Source organism: Pararge aegeria, chromosome 2, assembly GCF_905163445.1.
Source record: "Pararge aegeria chromosome 2, ilParAegt1.1, whole genome shotgun sequence".
Taxonomy (NCBI): Eukaryota; Metazoa; Arthropoda; class Insecta; order Lepidoptera; family Nymphalidae; genus Pararge; species Pararge aegeria.
In genome coordinates this window covers 15,150,540-15,173,606 of record NC_053181.1, presented here as the reverse complement: position 1 = coordinate 15,173,606, position 23,067 = coordinate 15,150,540, and the positions used below count along the sequence as shown (strand labels likewise).

Genomic DNA, 23,067 nt, shown 5'->3' with positions numbered 1-23,067 from the left:
GATGACATCGGGGGGTCGCGCTAACTACTATATTTTTTTTCTTTTATAGAACTGAGTAATGCAACAAGTGCAGTGTTGCCAGGGACAGATAGTCAAATATAACATGACAGCTCAAAAGGTAACATTTTAACGAGAAAGTTAGTTATTACCTTTTATGTGGAAAAAACACAGGGATCAAGGTACGTTCTCACTAAACCTACTAACTGACCTAGTGATAACGGGCAAAAGTAGTGTCCGTTTCACGATAATATCCCTTTTACTGGAAAATATTTCAATATTTATCATGTCCTCAAATTAACATTCTGAGTCGTGTAAATAAGAGTAACATGAAAAGGTCAAAAGTAACGTTAAATGTTATAAAACAAACATATTGGCAACGCTGAGCAAGTAGTTGCTGCACTGCAGTGCAGTGTTTTATTTGCGCTGGACATGTAATCTGTCATCAGTCGATCAGAAGTCTATATATATAGCATCTATTATACTTTAGTTAGTATTAAATTATATTAAGTTATGACCTATAAAGTTTTAAATATAGTTATAGTGATGAAGAGATAAATTTAATTTAAACAGATTGACACGTACAAAGTTGCTCTCATTTTGCTCCTGCGTAAATGTTTTTTACCTGAGGTTTTTACTAATAAGTAAGAATCGTATTAAGAATTTACTGATCTATTTTAAACCACGTACGAAACGTACGACCATAGTAACATTAAATCAATCACGGAACCAAACACGGACACCGCGGATAAAACAAAACAAGAGTATGAAAGTGCTCTGTGACCGGTGTAGGGTCTATGTTGTGAACTTTGTATGAAATCTGTGGTTAAACTCAAACGTCAGCCATGCAAATTAAAAAAAAAAAAAGTCCGCAACGAATATGATAATTTTAGCGGATTTCTCTAGGTATTAATAATTTAATTTCAAAATTATCTTATCAAGTGATAAATAATGCTTTTGCTTATGTGAAATTGCAAGTGTATAGTTTATAAACGATTATTGTGTGGCACTTTATTCTTTGAGAATGGAGGCCAACAGTGTTGTTCTATGTGACAATCTAATCAAATGGTTGCAGACTTTGAATCTGAATGCCAAACATGGAAATCCAACAGGTAAATTTTTATATATTCGTAATACAGTCACCCTTTAAAGGAAGATACTTCAATAGATCTAGAACATAATATGCTCCAACAGCTTCATGGAGCTCTACTTAAACAAACCGTCCCACATAAATTGTTTACATAGTCTACCAAGAAAATATTCCTACCAAGAATGTACATAATTTTTTAGTATGTTATGAGAACACATGCTGAGGAAAAATAATAAAATACTGGTTAAAATTCCTTTTCATAATTAGTTTTATATTGTATTAAAAGTGAAAGTGTTTGTTACTTGACTTCGCAGAGTTATCAGATGGTGTGGCAATAGCAGAGGCGCTTACTCAAATTGCACCCGAATATTTCTCAACTAAATGGAATTCAAAAATTAAAACTGATGTTGGTCATAATTGGAGACTGAAGGTTAGCAATTTGAAGAAAATATTGGAAGGTGTTGTTGGTAAGTTCATTTCAGTTTTATTGTTTAAATATTTCTTTATTCAAATAGGCACATTGATGCACTTTTGATGCGTTTGTTACATACCATACATGTGTATGTAGTAATGAGTAGTGACAGTAATAACTACATTTGTAAACTTAAAACTAAAACTACGAGGGTTCTAAATTTACTGCAGAAGAAGGAGCCCAAATCAAACTTAGCTGGGAGTTCTTATTGTTATCACCCTCTCACATTGTTATTTGTGAATATTTAAGAAGCAACCTGGCTAGAGCATTAGTGCACACCCAAGATTTTATATCATTTAAGTAATCCTTTATACTATAATAGGACTTTTCTATTATATTTTCATGAATCGTAGGGTAGAGGGTGCAATCTTATAGGATGGTGTGTGATATTGCAGTCAGAAGCATACTAACCCAAAAGGTATACAAGTGGTTAATAAATAATGAAAAGGAAGCTACCATCTTTACATAGGTTACTATAGGCCCTACTTTGGCACATAGGAGCTGAAAATAAAACATCCTCATTATGAAACTAATAAAACTATAATTAATTAAATATCTTAACATAGAATTAAGAAAAATAAAACTACTCCAATAATGGGATGGCGGAGCTTTGTGATCTCCACACAATTTTCAAAGTTTGGGACCAGCTGCTACACTTTATAGATTTTTGTTAAGTACATAAGGAGGGCCTAACAGCACACCTCTGTACTTTCTGCAGCGCCCAGGTTACTGAGGCCTGGTCTTGTAGTTAGCATATTCAACTATAGATCACAAGGGCCTGGGTTAGATTCCCAGGACAAGCCCAAAATTTGTATCGGAAAAAAAAAAAAAACTGATTCCAGCCCTTAGTTACAATTATAGTTAGCAAACAAACAGAACAGATACATTTGTGCATAATATATGTTATAGAATATTGTGTATGGATATATAATGTCACATACATTATGTACACCTTCATACTAATCAATACAGCATACCAATATTGCTTATTACTATTTTAGTGATGTACTTGTAATTTTGATAAAAAAATGATTAATTTAATTAGCTGATCATCACTCACTATTTTATGCATAAACCAATAAAAGTAAGACAATTTTGATAGTCTATTTATTTTGATAGAATCTGTTTAGTATAAACCAAGTAATAGAAAATAATGTAAAGATTTTTGTAAGTACATATTTTTACTGAATCATGCTGATTGAGAGGCATATAAAAAATCTGCTATAGAGGTAGACAAATTACATTTTCCTGGATTAAAACACAATATACTTATATGCTGGTACATATACGAAGATCACACAGATTTCCACAAAAAAGTTATTTAAAATATACATTATTTGCAGATTACCATCAAGATATCTTAAACCTAAGCCTACAGGAATTTTCTAGGCCAGATGTAGTAAACATTGCCGAACATGCTGATCCAACAGATTTGGGAAGACTATTGCAACTAGTTCTCAGTAAGTGTCTATTTCCTACATTTTTATATTTTCCAATTTTTATGCGCATCACGCTAAACCCACTGAACCGAAAGAGACGAAACTCTTCGCAGTTAGAAAGCGTAATAACTAGTTAGGCTTAAATAGAGCTATAACTTTGAATAAACTCTAGCCCCCTTAGTAATAAAAGTGGTATTACGTTGAATCATTACTTCTTTGTTTCTTTATGGCCCTTTGTACTGTGGCTTGGACCACAGTTATTCAGATAGCATCAGCTTAGTGGAAAATACAGTGTGGCGATGGGTTGGTTGCGCTTTGCTTTAATAACTCTTTGGATAGACATTTTTTTTGTTACCTCTAGATACAACGTGTAAAAATAAATATTATTTTATATTATGGTTATATAAGGAGGGATACAAAAATCTAAACTATCGATATGAATTTTATAAATGTTTTATAATTTTTATAATACAATTCAATATAGTAACATAAACATTACACATTGTTTAGTCACATTCTGATATTTTAACGGTGCTGTCAGTTGAAGTGTGATAAAATAGTATTCTGCCATTATGCCACGTTAATTAATAAGGAGGCAAAGCTTTATGAAATAAACGTGGCATAACGTAGGGATATTATTGCCGTGTTTTTTCTTGCTCCGACATTTGAAAGGTAGCGTGACAAAACGAACAAAAAGCATGTTTATTAATTAAGTGGTTAGGACTATACGAATTTAAATTGGGCTAAGCTGAAGGTTTAGTTAGTCGACTTTATAATCGTGATTAAAGCTTTATCAATCTCCCATTGTTGGGCTTATAAGGAATATGTAAATTGTAATCTCTTGGTGCCAGTTTCGATTTGTGTCTCTCTCAATATACAATTTAATATACCGTTTAAAATATTAACACTGTTCCAGCAATGGAAGATTGATAAGGCTCTCTCATAGGAGAAAGCATTTTAGTGTTAGACCATGTAAACCGCTCAAATGTGGGTTTGGTTCTGTAATAGCTTAATGATTTAAAAACACCAAAGCTATAGCGCCAAGTGCACACTCTGGATCGTTTTCCAAATCACATAATTACTCCACATTTAAGAGAGGTTATTACAAATCCAAAGAATCATCTAATTCAGATGACAGACCACGGTAAGGATTATTGTTTTTACCAAGAAGACATCTGTGTCTTCTTGGTAAAAACAATAAACGGTCTGCCGCTTCGCCCCGAAAAATAAAAAAAAATCGGGCGGAACGATGTTAAGTGTAAAAATTATGTAGTTAATCCAGACCAATCAGGACCACTCATTCAAATTCACGGAAATAATATGAAATAATAAAATCGGTCCAACTACCACATTAAAATATCATCTGCATGATGCACATGATATTTTCATGTGGTAAAATTTATTTATTACATTTATTGAGAAAAAAAATCACGAATCGTTTACTTTCCCACTCCTGCATTTTTGATTTTTTTAAATACTTAAACTTGCCTTATAGTAATTGCATTTCGATGACGCCAGGTTGTGCAGTCAACTGTATTGAGAAAGAGGAATACATCACGCGAATCATGAAGTTGGAGTTTGCGTGCCAGCGGTCTATAATGCAAGCAATACAAGTAAGTTTACAGTATAGATAATCGTTTGAGATTATACCATATAATTAGTCGCTTGTATAGGATTGTAGAACGTTGGAGCTACTTTGCATGTTGATGATAAATAATTGCCGAATTGAGTCTATAAGAAATTATTAGGTTGGGTTCCGCAGGCATGCCAACATACGTAAGCCCTAATTGTATAGTTATCACATTTAACAGTTTTTTTAATACTTATAAGTAGGTACCAGTACCAATTCACGCTGAAGGATGTTTGACCACAATTTTTATTATTCAACTCTTTATTTGTATACCACAACATTCACATTTACCAACATAAAATAAAAACAGAAACATGAAAGAAAGAAGTAGAATAAAAGAGGCGGCCTTATCGCTAAATAGCGATCTCTGCCAGACAACCTTTGAATTAGGAAAAAAGAAAGTTTTATTAATTAAGTTGACAAGTTTATCTTTAGATCCAGAGGTAACTGCAACAAGGCAAGAAATACAAATCTCTTATTTAATTTTTTTACATTTCCCTTGATTACATAGGAAACAAAGGCCTGGTTTCGTCTCGAATTTTCTTAAAAGGAACTCGTTACAGTCCTATCATTCGCCTAGGGTGCAATGAATACTCGCTAGCCTCCGGCTCGGCTAATTTCCAGCTTTACAGCTTTATAATAGCTCCCAGCGCTGCGTCGAGTTGTGGTCTTAAAAGTGGAAAGTCCCGGTACCTGGAAGTTCTGGCCGAATGATTTGGTGTGATATAACTGCCACTAATTAGACTAAATTCACTAAATCACCAGGTGAATTTGCAGTCTTGTAGTCAACTAATGTAAGACATAGTTAAATGCTCTGAGGCTAGAATAGTGTGTTTACGAAATAACAGCAGGTCAATGATGTACTAAACCAGACATATTGAATCTGGGGTGTAACTTCCGTCCCAATGTCTGAAAAGGATATTTCGAAATTCAATTCCACAGTTGGTTCAATAACTAACTTACTAAGCACTAACTTAATGCTTTTTTTAGGTTTTCGTAGTAAAACGAAGAATAAGTTTTTTTTTAATTCTACTACAAGTTACTGGTGGTAAGTGATGATCATAGCGGGCTAGCCTATTAGGGAATATGAAAGTTATATTAAACCCTTATCACTAATTGGTTTCTATGCGACATCGTACCGGAACGTTAAATCGCTTAGCGGCACGTTTTTGTTGGAAAGGTGTTAACTAGCCACGGGGGAAACAACCCACAAGACCAGACCAGAGAAAATTCAAAAATTATAATGATTCTCAAATTACCCCTGCCGGGAATCGAGTCGGGGACCTCCCATTTGAAGCTTAAGCTGCGCCCGCGCCACCAGGAGGGAGATCGAAAAAATTAAAGACAGAACTAAATTTAAAGGAAATGAAGTGCTATAATATTTGTTAATTAATATATTTATGTCTGAGCTAATTGAAATTATAAACAGTGCAGAAAATGGTAGTACTATTTATTATTGCAAAAATAAATTAGCACATATTAAATTGCTCAACGGCACTTTCGATGATGTATGCTCGTTAGTCGCCGCAAAAGAAATACGAACGATTTAGTTACGCACAGTTTAATGTCCTTGGATCACGAATTGTACAACAGTGCATAACTCAGTTAGTTAACGTCTGGGTGTTTGTGTTATGTGATCGTCGAACTGTTTTATTATTTTTTTTTGCCGCGAAAAACTGTACGCTTGTACTGTTTTATCGGTTCCATCAACTGAACGTGTTATTAGTTAGCTTATAGCTTTATTATTATTACAATGAACTGTGAAAAATGATGGGCACGAGATTCTTTTTAAAAGTGCAATGATCTTTAACTTTTTTCCCACGATTTTGAAACAAGGTTTTAGTAATTTTAAATAAACTTTTAAATACGTTTAGCTACAAGCTTTTTAGTGCGGTGTTAGTTGATACTAAGTTTTGGTTCAGTTACTCGTGTTCGTATGAATAATTACAAATGGATTTAATGTGTTAAGGTTTTATTTTGCTTGCAAGGAATTGGAGAATATAACATTGGGAACAAATCGGAATAGCGTACATTCGGAGACAACGAATGCAGATCAAACGGATGCTGATATGAGAGAAGCACTCGCACAAAGGTGCCATGAACTCGATACACAGGTAATAACATCGAGTTATCTAATTTATTGTAAAAAAAAATTAATAACGCTTTATTTGTACCCCACGAAAGGTTAAGAATCACAACAACAGACTTAAAGAAAACACAGACAAGCCAACAGACACAAAGCATTTATAATAATACTAGTTGTTGCCCGCGAAATGCCTGTAAATTGTAATAATTATGTATGCTTATGTTATTCTCTGATCTATGAAAAACAAAAAATATATGTGCCTATCTGCTACTCTAGACCATAGTCTATCTCTGTGTATCACCAAACTTTCGCATAATATATATATGCATCGTATAACTGAATTACGGGCGCATAAGTATACGAGTATTTCATAAGAAAGCACCTTGTACAAATATTAAATCAAAAGAAGCCTATTCACTTTTTTTACAAACTAATTCAAAACTTTCACAAGTGTTTACTTATGATAACTCTAGTGTAGAAAATAACTATACGCATAGTATACGACGCGTGATGTTAGGGTAGAACAGATACAGATCTGTTTACTTCCAGTAAAAACTATTTCAGTGGTTTACTCACAAACTATTAGTGTTACGGTTTCACAGTAAATAATGTACACCTGAGGCCTGTGAAGTAATATTTAGCTTTTATTTTACACGTTATATAGATTATTATTAAGATAGATTAGAAAGGATACAATTATATTCATTTTGTTGAGTTTTTCACATTTTGACATTGGTGTCATTTCTATGGTACTAAACTAATAAAGTTATAAAACGAAAAAAAATAAAGCGGAGAATATACAAGAACCATGTTATTTATGATTGTTTACTCAATTTATAAAACTTTAATACTATGTTGTGTTTTATGATGAACTCTTTGTGTGTATTAATTAAAAACTTACATTGGAGCGGCCTGCTTCCAAGCAACGTAATAATTGTGTGTTTAATACATTGGTTAAACTTAGGCACACGTAAATCTAATATCACCTTCGGTTTCAAGGTATAAAAGAATGTACAGAACCCCACGAAGTATTTTTGTACTTTCCTCCCAAGCTTTTCGACCCTAAATTCAGTTTTTCACAAATCGTTCAGGAACCATGGATTTTTCCGGGCTAAGTAGCCTATATTGTTTGAATCCAAGGTATAATCAAATTGGTTTAGTAGTTGCGTGGTAAAGAAGTAAAAGTCATGCACATACAAACTTTATAATATTAGAGTGCAGTGGCGTGCACTGGGTTTCTTACCAGGGTATGCATACAGCAGGAAAATTGCATAAAACGGCAAAAATCCTCCTCTTGTACCAGTTGTAAACAGATTTTAGGGTAGGCATTGCTTTTGTGCATATATGAAGTGCACGCCACTGTTAGAGTGATAGCAGGACAGCAAGACTGTTTTATTTTACGTAAACAAAAACAAAGTAAAAAAATTCTTAATTCAAATAAGCACATGGATGGTTCTTTTGATGTGTTCATTACACTGACTTCTATTATAGGATAAAAGAGGTCAGTGGTTAATACATGTACATGGTAGTGAGATGATGGCGATAACTATATTAGTTATATTAGTTATCGCCATCTTACTTGTACTTAAACTTAAAACTAAAGCTACGAGTTTTCCAAACACGTCCTGGTCTAAGAAGAAGTCCACAACAATCTAAGCCAGTTCTTTATACAGGGCTAATTATTCGAAACTATAAGGCCGAGATCTGGTATTTTATATTTAACCCTGTATAATATGTTCTTCATAATAGGTCTAGCTAACTTTTTGACAGGTGAAAATTCTCCAAGAAGAGAAAATGACGTTGCTAAGCGAAGTCAGCAGGCTGACTGCCGCAAGGGAGGCGGAAGGGTGTGACGCGAACGATGCTAGGGATCTGGATGAAGCTGGTGCTTCTTTAGGCCCCGCGCACGCAGGCACGTTGCGCTACAGCAAAATGCGTGCGCAATTGGACGCGCTCAAGGATGAACTAGATAAGGTGGAGCTGCAGAGGGATGATCAGAGAGCGAGGGCAGACACTCTGGAGAGAGAGCTAGCTGTAACTAAGCTGAAGAACGAAGAGTTGCAGGTAAGATTAACTGTCTGTACTGACATTGATTATATATCGTATAGACGGCCGATTGATGCAGTTAGCAGCGACCCTGCTTTCTAAATCAAAGGATGTGGGCTCGATTCCCACAACTGCAAAATGTTAGTGTGATGAACTTAATGGTTTTCAGATTCTGGGTGTTTATCTGTATATTAAAATTGTTAATGTATATTATTTATAAAAATATTCATCAGAGGTTTTAGTACCCAAAACAAAAGCTACGCTTACTTTGGGGCAGATAGATGGCAGTGTGTGTATTGTCGTATTATATTTATTTTATTTATTTATCGTCTAATGGGAGGCTATGCCAATAAGGAATTTATCGGGATGATGCGGCCTAGAAATCAATTAGGGGTATTATGGGCCTGCCATAACTGCCTTTTACCTAACAGATTAGCCCGTCACCATCTTTGGCTGCGTCTTCGGTTACCACAAGGTGAGAGGCAGTCAAGAGGTAACTTATAGTGGAATACAAAGAAACGTGGTATTTGCTTATTTAGGATCCTATGTCTGTTTCCGGATGTATGATATGTCTGCGAATAACGTCGATCAAAATAAGTTTATCTGTTTGTTATAGGTAACAAAGGTCAATTTTGAATCACGAGTCGTGCCCACTTTTTATTTGGGGTTAAGAATTAATGTTCACCTCCGGAATTTAAGCTATCTGTTTCCAAATGTCATCAAGTTCGGTGCAGTGGTTAAAATGAACATACTCGTAGAAATAACAACCAAATAAACAAGTAACTGTATTTTCACATTTGTATTAGTAGCATAGAAGCATGTATTAGAGGCTAGGGCCTTAAATGACGTTGCGTGATTGCAGTAAATTATAGCAAAGTGTATTCTTACGAAGAAGACTGTAATTTTTTAAACTTACTTTTTATAGTTAAAATGCACATGTAAAAGCAGAAATCACACCTGATTGTTAGAGTAAAACCATCGCCTATAAACAGCACAACACTTCGGAGGGTATGCAAGTAACACGTCCAGCAACGTTCAGCCATGTGTCAATCTGAGGCGTAGGTGTTAAGCCTCATGTTCCTAAAATTACTCCCTTCAGATCGGAACACGGCATTGCAATAATTCTGCTTAATGGCTCAAGAAGGCTTGGCGGTAGTACTTCCCCGAACGACGAGCTCTGCCACCAAAACCCGTTACCGGTCCATTCGGGGTTCTCGTGATAAGAAGGGTTTAGGCCGTAATCCACCACGCTGGCCAAGTGCCGATTGGTAACCTCCACACGCCGTTTAGAACGTTATGGAGATCTCTCAGGCATGCAGGTTTCCCTACGATGTTTCCCTTCACCGTTTTAAAGCAAGTGATATTTAAATTGCTTAAATAAGAAACGCACAGTTCGCAAAGTCAGTGGTTTGGCCGAAGCTTTAACCACTAGGGTATCATCTTCACCACTTGCTGAACTGAAATATTAAATATTTTATTTCTTACGTAATTGTGAAATTGCCTCTGCCAGAATTTCGCTCGTTTTGAAGAGTTGTCATAGTGTTTACGATGTTTTAGATAGCGGCATCAGAAAACGTGGCTCTAAAGGATGAGTTGGACGCGCTACGAGAGACTGCTGCCAAAGCAGCCGCTCTTGAGGCCACCGTCGCTTCCTACAAGAAGAGAATGGAAGAGCACGTCGATTTGAGGCGACAGGTTCGTAATCGTCGTAGTTTTTTTAATTCTTACCACGGCAAGCCCCGACAAGTAGAATGCAAGAGGCAAATATCTTAGTAGCGATCTCTGCAAGTCAACCTTAAGATTAGGGGAGCATAGTTTGGTTTGTGTGATGAACATGTATTTTTTTTTTATATATTTATATTAATAGCGGGCAAACGAGCAAGTGGGTCACCTGATGATAAGTGATCACCGCCGCCCATAAACATCTGCAGCACCAGAGGAGCCACTGATGCGTTGCAGGCTTGTAAGGAATTTGTTAATCCGCCCCTTGAATAACCCTAGATTGTATTTTTGAGGAAACATATCAGATGGGAGATTGTTCCATAATTTGCAAGTGCGCGGTAGAAATGATCTGGTATTTCGAACAGTAGAAGAATACCAGGCATCCAGATGATGAGGGTGGAATTTATTTCTACGGGGTGAGGTGCGGTCAGAGAACAGGGAAGGAGGTATCAACGCAAACAACTCTATTAGTATTTTTTTCAGTGGCTGGGTTTTTATCTGTATTTTATAAGTATTCATGTATATTATTCATAAAAATATTCATCAGTCATCTCAGTATCCATAACACAATCTACGCTTACTTTTGGGCTAGATGGCGACGTGTGTATTGTCGCAGTATAGTAATTAATTAATGAATTCTTTAGAGACCTTCAGTTCAACAGACTATATGACACTATAAATTTTTATTGAATTTTCAAGACAAGTGAGGTGTCGTGGAATACCTGACAGAAGTGAAACACGACAATGGCTGAAATAAGTATATATATTAACATCCCACCCCGTCTTTCATCTTTCTCATAGGAGAGAGGGTTTTAGAGCATAGGGTATACATATAAAAGCTTCAAAGTGAATTGGTGGGCTTTAAAGTTTATTATCACATGTAAGTCATAAGTACGGAACCGCCAGCTTAATGTGCTCCCGTGGCACAGTTAACTTCGGCTTAAAAAAAACTGTTTATTTATTTATTATTTATGTACCTTAAATTGTGAATGTGAACATAAGATACATGAAGTGTACAAAGGAAAGCTTGTCTCTATAAGAGATCTCTTCCAGCTACCCCAGGATGTGAGTAAGATCCATTATGGAGAACTGTCAGGCATGCAGTTTTCCTCACCATGTTGTCCTGTAACGTTAAAACAAGTGATATTTAATTGCTTAATTTATAAACGCACCTTCAATTCCCCGAAAGCGAAGTAGAAGTCTTAAAACACTAGCAATGTTATGATTATTACAGAGATAGTCCGCAGCGGAAAAATCAAAATTTGTCTATGACTCCAAAGTGGGCGTTGAGTGCAAGCAGTGTTATGTTGTAGGTGAAACTATTGGAGCGTGCCAACACGGAGCACGTGCAGCGCGCAATCGAACACGAGCAAGCGGCCACGCGAGCGCACGCGCTCCGTGCTCAGCTGGACATATACAAGAAACAGGTACACTATTATCACTCCAATTTAAAGAGACAGCCTACAATTTAAAGAGATGTATACTGCCAGTAGCTTCGAAATATTTTTATGAGAATACAAGGTGTCGCCCGAGTTCTCCGTCCGCGATTCTTACAGTTTTTGTGGCAACCGTTTTTTTTCCAGGGATAAAAAAAATAGTTACTCTCTTTCCATTGAACTAACTCTATGCCAAAAATCTAGCTAATTAGTTGCTTAGAGAGGGCATTAAGGAGAGAAGGACAAAAAAAAAAACATATCTGCATATCGTCTGCGGAAGGTACATGCATCATTTATCTGACAGTTCGAATATATGCTTTTATAATATGATTAAACAATGTGTTAAAAACACATTTATTACAGCGAGGTTACTACACAATTCATGAATTTCTTAATGACAAGGTGCTTGGAAGAATCCGATTCCGCTTTTATCTCTTGGAAGGAGATAGAAAAATGAATGTTAAATTGCTAATTGTTAAAGTCGGAAAAGAGCAACTGCTGAGTTTCTTGTCGGCTTCTTCTCGGTAGAGCCTGCCTAACTAACCGGTGGTAGCATCCCTGAAAACAGAAATACTTGATGTTTCTAAAATGCTTATATTTTTTTGAACATTTATCGTGAGACGATACGTTCAAATACATTTGTAACCAAATATAAATGTGATTATTGTCATTTATACGGTATAAAATTTTATAATTTTATAAATGTTTATGATTGGTAGGCCTTTGTTTCATCGTCCGGGAGGTATAAAACGGGTTCCCCGAGCGTCCAACAAAGTCAACAAGAGGGACAGGCCGTGGTGGTGTTTAGTTTGTGTACTCCCTTTAGAGAGAGGAGTCCGACATAACCTCAGTCCTACCCAGGTCGGACAGTAGCAATAAAGCTTTTCCACCACGCAAAAAAAGGCCTTTGTCCTTCTTTTCATAACATTTAGCAGTATTGTGGGTTTTACTTTTTTCAAAGGGCAAAGTATTTCTTAATAATTAGACTCAAGGGGTTATAAAACAGCGCGGCACAGCTAGTCTGAAAGTTTTAGTTTTAATTTATTTATTTAAAATATTGTACTTTTATAAAAAAAAGGATACTTTTTCAACGGTTAGTTCAGTTTTTTTCACAAGTGTTTGTAATGAAAACACTTTCGAAAGAAATAAATGTTCAACATATACCTATTTTACTTCCATTACCTCCGTATTCATTAAATCGGAAATAAATAATTATAAATTAAGTATTGATCTAAATTGTTATACGCTTGAATCAATATGCCATATTTGTATTCTTGATTTTGTGTTATATGCTGTTTGTGTTATACCTTTGTAAAGAAAGTGTTTTTTTTTTTGAAATTTTTGGATACCATAAATACATTTCAGAGAAGATTTTCTCATTGCGATATTGTGCAGGTAACAGACTTAAACGAGAAATTGGACGCAGAGATAACGAAGGCGGACAAGTTGGAGATTGAGAACAAAAAGCTGAGCAGTAGTGCGGCGTCTTTGCAGCGCGAGCGCGATACGTTGCTGCATGAACGGGAGACATTGCGGGAGACCGTCGACGAGCTTCGCTACTCTACTATCACTACTGGTAAACGGATGATATTTTCACCTGATCATCATCATCATTCATATCAAGTTATTTCTTGCACTAGACATGGGTTTCTTGTCAATGTGTGAAGGGGTTTCATCACAATGGCTAAGTACGGATTGACTATAGACTTCAACCGCCTTTGAGGACATTGTGGATAACTCTCAGACACGTAGGTTTCCTCACGATGTTTTCCTTCACCTTAATGGTGTATTTTAAAGTAGATTTTTGATTGATATTTCCTTTAATGACACATGTGGTAAGTGATGATGCAGTTTAAGACAGAAGTGGGCTTTTCTATATATGACAGTATTAAACAACTCACGATGTTTTCTTTCACTGTTAAATAATTTTAAATTGGATTTTGAACCTAAATAAATGCTAAACCAGTCTCTCCTCAATATGACAATTATCATAAAAGATTTTAAATATCTAAGAACACATCTGCTCATAGTCGAGGACTGATCGCAGGACAATAACAGAAAAAAAAAGGATTTAGATTGACAATCCCTTTTATTTCACTGTTGGTAAGTGATAACGCAGTCTTGGACAGAAGCGGGCTTACCCATATATGGCAGTATTAAACTAGCAACCCAAATCGGTTTCTACGCTGTATCGTACCGTAACACTAATACAGTTGGCGGCACGTCGTCTTAGGGTGATAACTGTCACGGTCAATGCCTCCCACTAGACAAGACCAGAGAAAATCCATAAATAAAATTATTTCCAAATTGCCCTATACCCCTTTCTTTTAAGAACACAGCGATCTCCACTGCGTCTTGGAGGCTGTCTTAAAAAGCCTTGTTGAATTCAGCAACAATCTGAAATTATAAAATATGTTATGAAAATTAAGCTTAATTTGCTATACTCCGCGAACAGAATAATAGTAAGATAATATAGCAATTTAAGCTCAATATTCATAATATATTATGGATTTCCGCAAAGTAACGCCTGCTTCTATCCAATATTTTAAAATATATTTTTCAGGCGCTAGTGAAGATAACGTATCGCGAGAGCTAACGCGGAACGATTGTAAAGAACGTCTAATAAGATTGGAGCACGAGAACAAGTTATTGCGGCAGAACCAGGGTGCGCAAGCCGACCAGGCGTCTGTACAGGTAACATAGACACGTACACTGTTACCTCTTGGCTGTAGATTAGGTGCTGGTTCTCTTTACTTTGTCAGTATTTATCCCATCTGTACATCTGTCACGCAACCAGGGTCTGATCTGGTTGCGAGACAGATGTACAGCACCGGGGAAGATTGGAGCGAGTCATATAAAGTATTTCCACTCAGGAGCATTAATTATCTCTAAGCAAAATGTCATGTAAATATATTCGTTTGTTGCTGCGTAAATGGAGGACAAACAAACAAACCCCTTTCATTTATAATGTTAGTAAAACGTCATGAATTTAGCATCGTTTTTATCTTATTAGTATTACAGTTCATAAATAAATTTATATGTTCATAATAATAACCGGTTTAGAGTTACTTCAAACAGACAGACGTGACGTTTCAATAGTGCTTATATTTCCTACTTGAAATAAATGAATTTTGAATTTTATCTCTGTTAGTATTAAATATCAAGTTAACAAACTTTGGAGTTTATTTTTTTGTAGTTTTATAGATTTACGTCAACGTTGATGTGACGTCAGTTTACAATTATTTACATGAAAACTCACACTACGGTTGTTTTTAGTTTGCGTTATATGATATCGAAGGTTATAATAGATTTACGTGTATGTGTAGGCGATGCTAGAGGAATATGCTTCGCGGCTGGAGACACAACGCGCGAAGAACAGAGAAGCGGCCGCGAGGATAATGCAGCTCGAAGCATCGCGTTCATAAATAAATTTATATGTTCATAAATAAATTTATATGTTCATAATAATAACCGGTTTAGAGTTACTTCAAACAGACAGACGTGACGTTTCAATAGTGCTTATATTTCCTACTTGAAATAAATGAATTTTGAATTTTATCTCTGTTAGTATTAAATATCAAGTTAACAAACTTTGGAGTTTATTTTTTTGTAGTTTTATAGATTTACGTCAACGTTGATGTGACGTCAGTTTACAATTATTTACATGAAAACTCACACTACGGTTGTTTTTAGTTTGCGTTATATGATATCGAAGGTTATAATAGATTTACGTGTATGTGTAGGCGATGCTAGAGGAATATGCTTCGCGGCTGGAGACACAACGCGCGAAGAACAGAGAAGCGGCCGCGAGGATAATGCAGCTCGAAGCATCGCTCGAGGCGCCGAACCCGAGGCTCACGTCCGCAATCGAGGACAGTCAGAGGAAATGTAAGGCTTGAACGTTCTACATCCTTCCAAAGGTCGCGTCATCTCAATACACCCTTAGCGGTCTTTTTGCACAGTAGACGATTGTTACAAATATTATATGAATGTAATTTATTAGCCCCTTTATTTTATTTTTAGTTAGTTACTTCATTCCATTTGGTATTTTACCTTTTATGTTCTAAACGTTTACACATTCCGCGGGTGTGAAGTCAGATGTGCGCAGTGTGTTTTCACTGTTTTTGGACACAATGCACTTCAAAAATTAATGGCGAAACGAGGGTTTTGTATGTTCTTAATTCTATGGTTGTAGCGTTATTTTTACATTAAATAAGCGTTGGATTATCAGCAGAGATGATCACTTATACCCTGGGCTTAAATTCCGGTATTAGAGTCTAAATCAAATAGACTACATTTGTACATTGTAGCGAGATGGTAGTATGTTATGGTGGAGATAAGTATTTTAGTAAATTTAAAACTAAACCTACGACTATACGAAGATTCCAAACGGTCCTTGTTTTTTTACAATCGTGTGTTGCTAGAGCATTAAAATAGACGATTAATCAGAATTATAAAAGATCTACAAAAAAAATAATGACTGTATTTTAACGTAGTTTTAACGTATATTTTTAATGTTTTGTTATTGTAATAGCGCTCCAAGTTGAGGAGTTACAAGCCACGTTAGCAGAAGAGAGAAGGCGTGTCAGCAAACTCCAAGAAACTCTCTCAGCGAGAGAAGCAGAGGTGTTGGCTACGGAAGATAAGTACAAGAAATGCGTTGAGAAAGCCAAGGAAGTGATCAAGACCCTCGATCCCAGGACAACTGGTAAGAGCATTTATCAGTGTCATGGTAAAATAGTATCAAAAACCCATTACCGGTGCAATACAGGACACGGTTATCCTCTCAGAATGGGAAGGGCTAGAACCGTAGTGTGCCATGCTGGCCAAGTGCGTACCAGTACACACAGTCTTCACACGCCTTTGAGAACATTATGGAGAACTCTCAGGCATGCTGGATTCGTCGATGTTTCCCCTTTACCGTTTAAACAAGTGATATTGGATTGCTTAAATTATAATCGAACTCTATCTGTATTTAGAGTAATTTATAATTATATATTATAATTTTTATTCTTTAATAATTATTGATCGGAGTATAATTTCTTAACAATCATTCATTGTAAAGTCAACATCTCCTGAGGATGCTCTGGTTTCGGAGCGAAACGTGCGTAGAGGGTACATTGCCGAAGATCTGTTTGGTGTGGAGTATAAGGATTGAAGAAATTGTAAATTACACCATAAAGATTCTCCATATTTTCGCAGAGTATGAATGAATGAATGAATGAATGAATACACTTTTATTGTCACAAACATACATCATCAAAAAAAAAAAGTAGTTACAGAGATATAAACATATAGCAAGAGAGTACAATTTGGTGGAGTATTTGCAAAGTTAATATTCGTATCATGAAATTCCGCAAAGTAACGGTTCTATCCAAAAAAATTTAAGGCTGAATATAATTTTGCATCGTAAGATATTTTTTTGTATTATTTTTTTACATTATTTGTGCATTCTAGGAGTCGTCAAGGTCATTATAAATATTTTTTTTAATTCAGAAGTATGGTAAATAATTGCATTTCCTTGTTTCACTAAAGATCTACGGAATAGTGTCAGTTATTTCAACCTTATTATAGTAATCTTAATGTTCCTTGTATGACTCCAGCAAAGTGTCTTCTTTAATCTAATATTGTAAATGTCGTTGGCAGGTCAACAGTCCATGTCCGACACAACGTTGGGCTACTCGCGCAATGCGGGCGCGGCCAGTGCGTCAAGAGCTGAAGCGGCGCCTACGAACAATAACAGGCACGAGTGAGTCACATTATACCCGACCTCAAAAACAATGCAGTTTTGTACTAATATGCATGCTTTGTGTTTGTTACTCATCTAACCAGTGGCACGCACTTCATACAAGCACAAAAGCACTGTATACCCCAAAATTAATGATATAACTCGTATTAGAGGACTTTTCCATTTTTAACCCATCTCTCTGCTGTATGCCCACTTTGGTCATAATCCCTGCGTAGGCCACTGTTTCTACTCAACTTGATACGTTAAACCCCTCACGAGACATTACATAGAAGGGCGTTCTAATTATTGAGAATTGTATCTTAGTGATTTATATTCATTAATTTGAGACATTGCGTATTAAATTGTCATGTTTTTTTTCCACCATAAATTAGCCAATTAAAATCTGCATCTGCGTAAGATGGTAACGGCTTATCCAGCTAGGGGTATGCAGTTATATTAAACCCATACCCCTATTTGGTTTTAACGCAACATTTAGTTCCACGTCTTAGTTGGTAGGGTGGTAACAAGCCATGACCGGAGCTGAAGGGAAATCTGAAATAATAAATTCACAAATTTTTCCTTTGCCGCGGTGCCTGTTCAAACCGGGAGTTACCAATTAAATCCACAGTGCTTATCGCTGCTGTTTGAGACTTTTAAGCAAGAAAGGTTAATATTATAGGTGGAGTGGTAGCGGCAGTGGCAGTGGCAGCGAGGAAAGCGTACGCAGCGCGAATGAGCAACGCCTGCTTGTCTCGGCATGGTACCAGCTCGGGGCGAAGTGTCACCGAGACGCTGTCGAGTCGAGGTTCGCCATACTGTCGGCAGGTAATATCAAATCCATATTGTTTTTTCTTCTCTAATCACTACTTTTTTGTATATTATTTATTTATTTTTTATTTATTTGACTCTTTATTTGTTCACACTATGCAGTTAGGAAAATAAAAGCAGAATAGAAATACATATTATATTTAAAAAATAAAAATATTAGATGTTGCATGCGAATTTATCTGGAACTTTCAAATACCCGAAGTATTTTAAAATCCCGTGCCCGTCTATTTTTCCGGTATAAAACCACGTAACACAGCATTGATCCTGGTTAAAGGAGTCGAACAAAATGTTATCACGAAAGCTGTTATATCCCAACGGCTTAGTAACACCTTTTATTTATCCTCGTATGTTGCTTTGTTGTTGTAATCATACAATGTTTTTATGGTTTTATTAACTTCACCGGTATGTTTGTTTGTATGTGTGTAACCAACTCCTTTGGACTTCCCTTTTGACCCCTTCGAACGATCGAATTTTGTTCAAACTTTGTATCGAGGACTAATCAAAATATTTTGATAAGATTCTTCCATTTTTCAATTTGCAAAATAAGATTTTTGTTAATTTATAATTATATTTCAAGCAGGAAATATGTTAATTTTAAATTTCCAATCATTATCTTTAGCAAATTTCTCTAATATTAACATTAAAAATTTAAACTATTAAAAATAAAAAAAAACTCTCTTTTATAAACAAACTAAACTAAAATGTAGATATTCGGTTTTTTATACCAAGCGGGTTTTTTTAGTTTTAGAACTATTTATGTGATTAATCGTGTTAACAAAGTCCATTCGCAGATAATAACTTACATATAAATTGCAGGGCACTCGTTCCTTGCAAGGCAGAGGCGACAGGCGACGAGACCGAGGCCAGTTCCAATGTCTCCCGCGGCGGCACCCTCCCAATGACCGCCGACCCCAGGACGCCAGTTCCGCGTCTTCTACGAGAATATCTCCCACACAGTCGCTATGGACGTTGAAAAATTCTAAATTTGTTTAAACATATAGCTTCGTGTTCTCGAGAAGGAAACTTGTTAACATCGGATTTTATGGCCCTAATTCTTTGACATATACTTTGTGACATACATCAATAGCCTCTAGCTAAAAGCTCTCTCAAGGCAAACTGCTGCACTCTCTCCATTATATTCCCTTGGTCGCCTCTTACGACACCAGTTGAAAGTGGGATAGTGGCAACTGTATTCTGATCTGTCGTCACCACATGGCACATGTTTGACATCAACTAAAATGTAAATATTGTTACGTTCAAAACATGTACGTTTACACACGCCACCAAGGACACAAAAAAAATCGGCCAAGTGCGAGTCGGATTGCCTTTAATATTTAGTTTATTTTGTATTTTTTGTTATAGCGGCAACAGAAAATATTATCTGTGAAAATTTCTACTGTCTCACGATCACGATTCATGAGTGTTACAGCGTTGTGACAGACGGTCTTAGACTTTAAATAACCGTCCAGTGTGTATTACAACTTCTATGTCATAGCAAATTAGGGTCATGAAAAATAGGCGCGTATACATGTTTTTTGAACGCGTGGTTAACGTGAATTTAGTACTCGGACTAAACAAGGGATAAAGCACTAAAAATATAGAACTGCTCAGTGAAATGGACCTAGTTTAAGCGTATGTCGAATTTAGCGAACAGGAATAAAGATGGGTTGTTTAGCCATGGTAAAAAAAAGGTTGACGTAACCTTAAGTGATAAGAATTTCTGTCCATTTAAGAATTCCGCGTTGTGTGCAACTCACCAAACATGAACATGTAATTAAGACCGAGCTGAAGTCGACGGTCAACTACTTTGTAGCTATCTATAATCTGTGCCAAATGGATTGCGTTGTCTTTACAGTCAAAACTCTATGGGTACCACAGATTGATAAATAAACAAAGTGCGTTATGGTGTTACCCATAGTTGTAATTAACAACTATTTCAGTCTTATTTTTTACATGAATTTATAATTTTTTAAGTTTAGTGTCTGCTTTTTTCTAGTGTTTAATGTACCTTTGTCTCAATCCATTTTACACGGACTATAGCTTCTACTAGTGCAAAAGCACACACCATTTTAATATCAGTGATATTGCGTTTTGTTGATCTGCTGTATGGTAAATATGATTTTTACACTATATAATGTTTCGTACTTGATGTGCGTTCAAAGAACCAGCGCACAGAAGAACCAGCAGCGATTTTTGTGATCGGCCAGAGACCACTAATGATGCCAGCGGCTTATTAGATACTGTGGCATGCCGGCAGCTACCAATAAGTCGAATGTCATGCCAAAAGCCGCATGCCAGAGCTGGAAGGGCAAGATTTAAGTGTGCACCCTATTGGCACTGACTCATTCCGCAATCGGAGATAAACGAACCTCAGTGCATGACAGTATGGACTGATATTAATAACGGCATGCCTTGGTGTCCCTCAGCATGCTGTTACCTTCCGTTGCGTCTCTTCGGATGGCATCACACTTACCGAGCGTGCCGCGAGAAAATTCTCCACTGATGCCTTGAGCTCGATCTCTAAACATTGGAATCTGTATCTCGTTACCACTAGTTGGAATTTACATTGGGTAATGATAAAATGCTTAGCCGTACCAAGTGTGAGCTGTTTTTGTGTAGTAGTTGTTTAACCAGAGTATTTTCGCTGGTTAAGTATCTTTAAAACTGCATAATTTAGCCTCCTTCGTGCCCTGAACGGCTAGCATAGACAAGAAATTTTATTCCCCAAACTATAGCCACTCACAAGGTATAAGGTACCACCTGGTGAGATTGCGGTCAAGGGCTAACTTGTAGTGGAATTTTAAAAACAGAAAAAAAAGTTCTTTCCCCATTGGGAAAGTGTGTCCTGCACACGCTTGCCGTGGTCTAGAACTTTAAGTCGTTCCGGTCACTATCACAACACCGATAAAATTTGTTACGAGATGTTACTTTACGTTTTTTAACTAGGCCTAGCGAACTTATATTTGACCCTCTGGCCTATGCCCAACTCTGGGGCATGAACAAGATAATTGTAATCGACTATTTTGAATATCACATCTAAAACCTCTATATATTATAAGTATTTATGTATATTATTCATAAAAATTATTCATCAGTTATCTTAGTACCCATAACACAAGCTACGCTTACTTTGGGACTAGATGGCGATGTGTGTATTGTCGTAGTATATTTATTTATTTATAAAACCTAATATAAATGGTTGTTTGCATTTTTTCGTTGGTTAGAGAAAACGTTGAAAAAAGGCTCAACTGAACAACTCATTAAGTAAAAGATCAAAAATATTAATTTAAATCTTTTTATATCGTTGACCGAATCCGACCGAATAATCTTTAATATACCCCATACAGAGGCGAAAGCGGTAGCGGACACTGGCTGGTGCCAGTCACGTTGGTTCAAACTAGCGCTGTGGCGGTTTCTTTTTGCGAGGTGGCCAGTGGCTGATGTAGTTTTTACTCTAACCATTATCACCATTTTATATTATATTCGCGGGCATTACCTAATGCCCGCGTGAGTGTTTTCAATCCTTTGTTTGAGGTTTCCATGCATGTTGATATTCTCCGTACGTAGACTGCCACATATCACTTGTTTGCGACAATAATTACACATCCCAAAATTTTAAATTTTAGAGGCGTTAAATTTTCTCCATTTTCCTCATTATGATATGATTTTTTCTGTTTAGGGTTAAAAAATAAAAAAAAACGCTTTTTTAAATTATGTCATCCTTATCGCAAATGAGCGATTTGTTACCGATCGCCACCGCTGCCGCCTCAGATTGGGCTACTCTTAAATGTTTGTAATTAATCGCCTAATTATATTAACTACTAAATGTGTAAATCGCCTTGAGAAATACTATAAAATATACAAACAAAATATTATTACAATATTATAACAATTTGTTTTTATTACTATTGTATTGTATTATATTTTGCTCATTTTAAAAGACGTTAAGTTATAAGCTAATGTGTCTTAATTTACATTTTATACAATTTAGTGCGTGTTTACTAATCGACCAGACTTTCAAATAAATAACGGGGTGACAAAACGCGTACTTTGGTTATTTTGTTCACCCCAACTACATAACATTGTGTAACGTTAATTTGGATCACCAACCCGCATTGGAGCGGTATGGTGGATCTAAACTCGTAATCCCTCTCCTATAAACTATATGAATAATCTCATAGCAGATATTCTCCTATGAAATAATTCGGCGTAGTACTCGTAGAAAGTATCAACTCTGATGTCACATTTTATTTATATATTTTGGTGCATTTTTATTATATTATGTTATAAATATCGAGTCTTTACCGTCCACTTACGTAATCTACAAATCACAATTTTACAAAATATGGTTTATATGTATAGGTATTTGTTAAAAAATAACGAGTCAGTTACGCTAAGTCGGCGGTAATGGCTCGATGTTATTTGTAAGTTTAAACGCTTTGAAAGTGAAATAAAGTATAAATAAGGTTGAACACACTTCAACCTTAATGTTCGAAGTTATATTATAGCAATAATGTAGAGTATAGATATAATACTGACCCATTACCAAACATTAATGAACAAAATGGTAATTATAAAAAAAAAGTACTCCAT

General features: G+C 36.0%; 1 protein-coding gene across 1 annotated transcript; it reads left to right on the top strand.

Moving 5' to 3' along the window:
• The first annotated feature begins 863 nt into the window (after window positions 1-863).
• LOC120629299 (protein hook) lies at window positions 864-23,067 on the top strand. Its single transcript, XM_039898206.1, has 15 exons — window positions 864-1,109; window positions 1,402-1,554; window positions 2,903-3,019; window positions 4,517-4,611; window positions 6,617-6,742; window positions 8,485-8,778; window positions 10,318-10,455; window positions 11,796-11,909; window positions 13,314-13,494; window positions 14,482-14,612; window positions 15,662-15,806; window positions 16,453-16,626; window positions 17,565-17,667; window positions 18,326-18,471; window positions 19,291-23,067. Exons 1-15 carry the CDS (start codon window positions 1,022-1,024, stop codon window positions 19,374-19,376), a joined length of 2,091 nt encoding a protein of 696 aa, XP_039754140.1. The 5' UTR covers window positions 864-1,021; the 3' UTR covers window positions 19,377-23,067.

Bases quoted from the DNA above. Each gene is read 5' to 3' on its own strand.
- LOC120629299 (XM_039898206.1), top strand. From the start codon at position 1,022: ATGGAGGCCAACAGTGTTGTTCTATGTGACAATCTAATCAAATGGTTG. The intron at 1,110-1,401 runs GTAAATTTTTAT...TTGACTTCGCAG, and splicing joins CAAACATGGAAATCCAACAG to AGTTATCAGATGGTGTGGCA. The intron at 18,472-19,290 runs GTAATATCAAAT...TATAAATTGCAG, and splicing joins GTTCGCCATACTGTCGGCAG to GGCACTCGTTCCTTGCAAGG.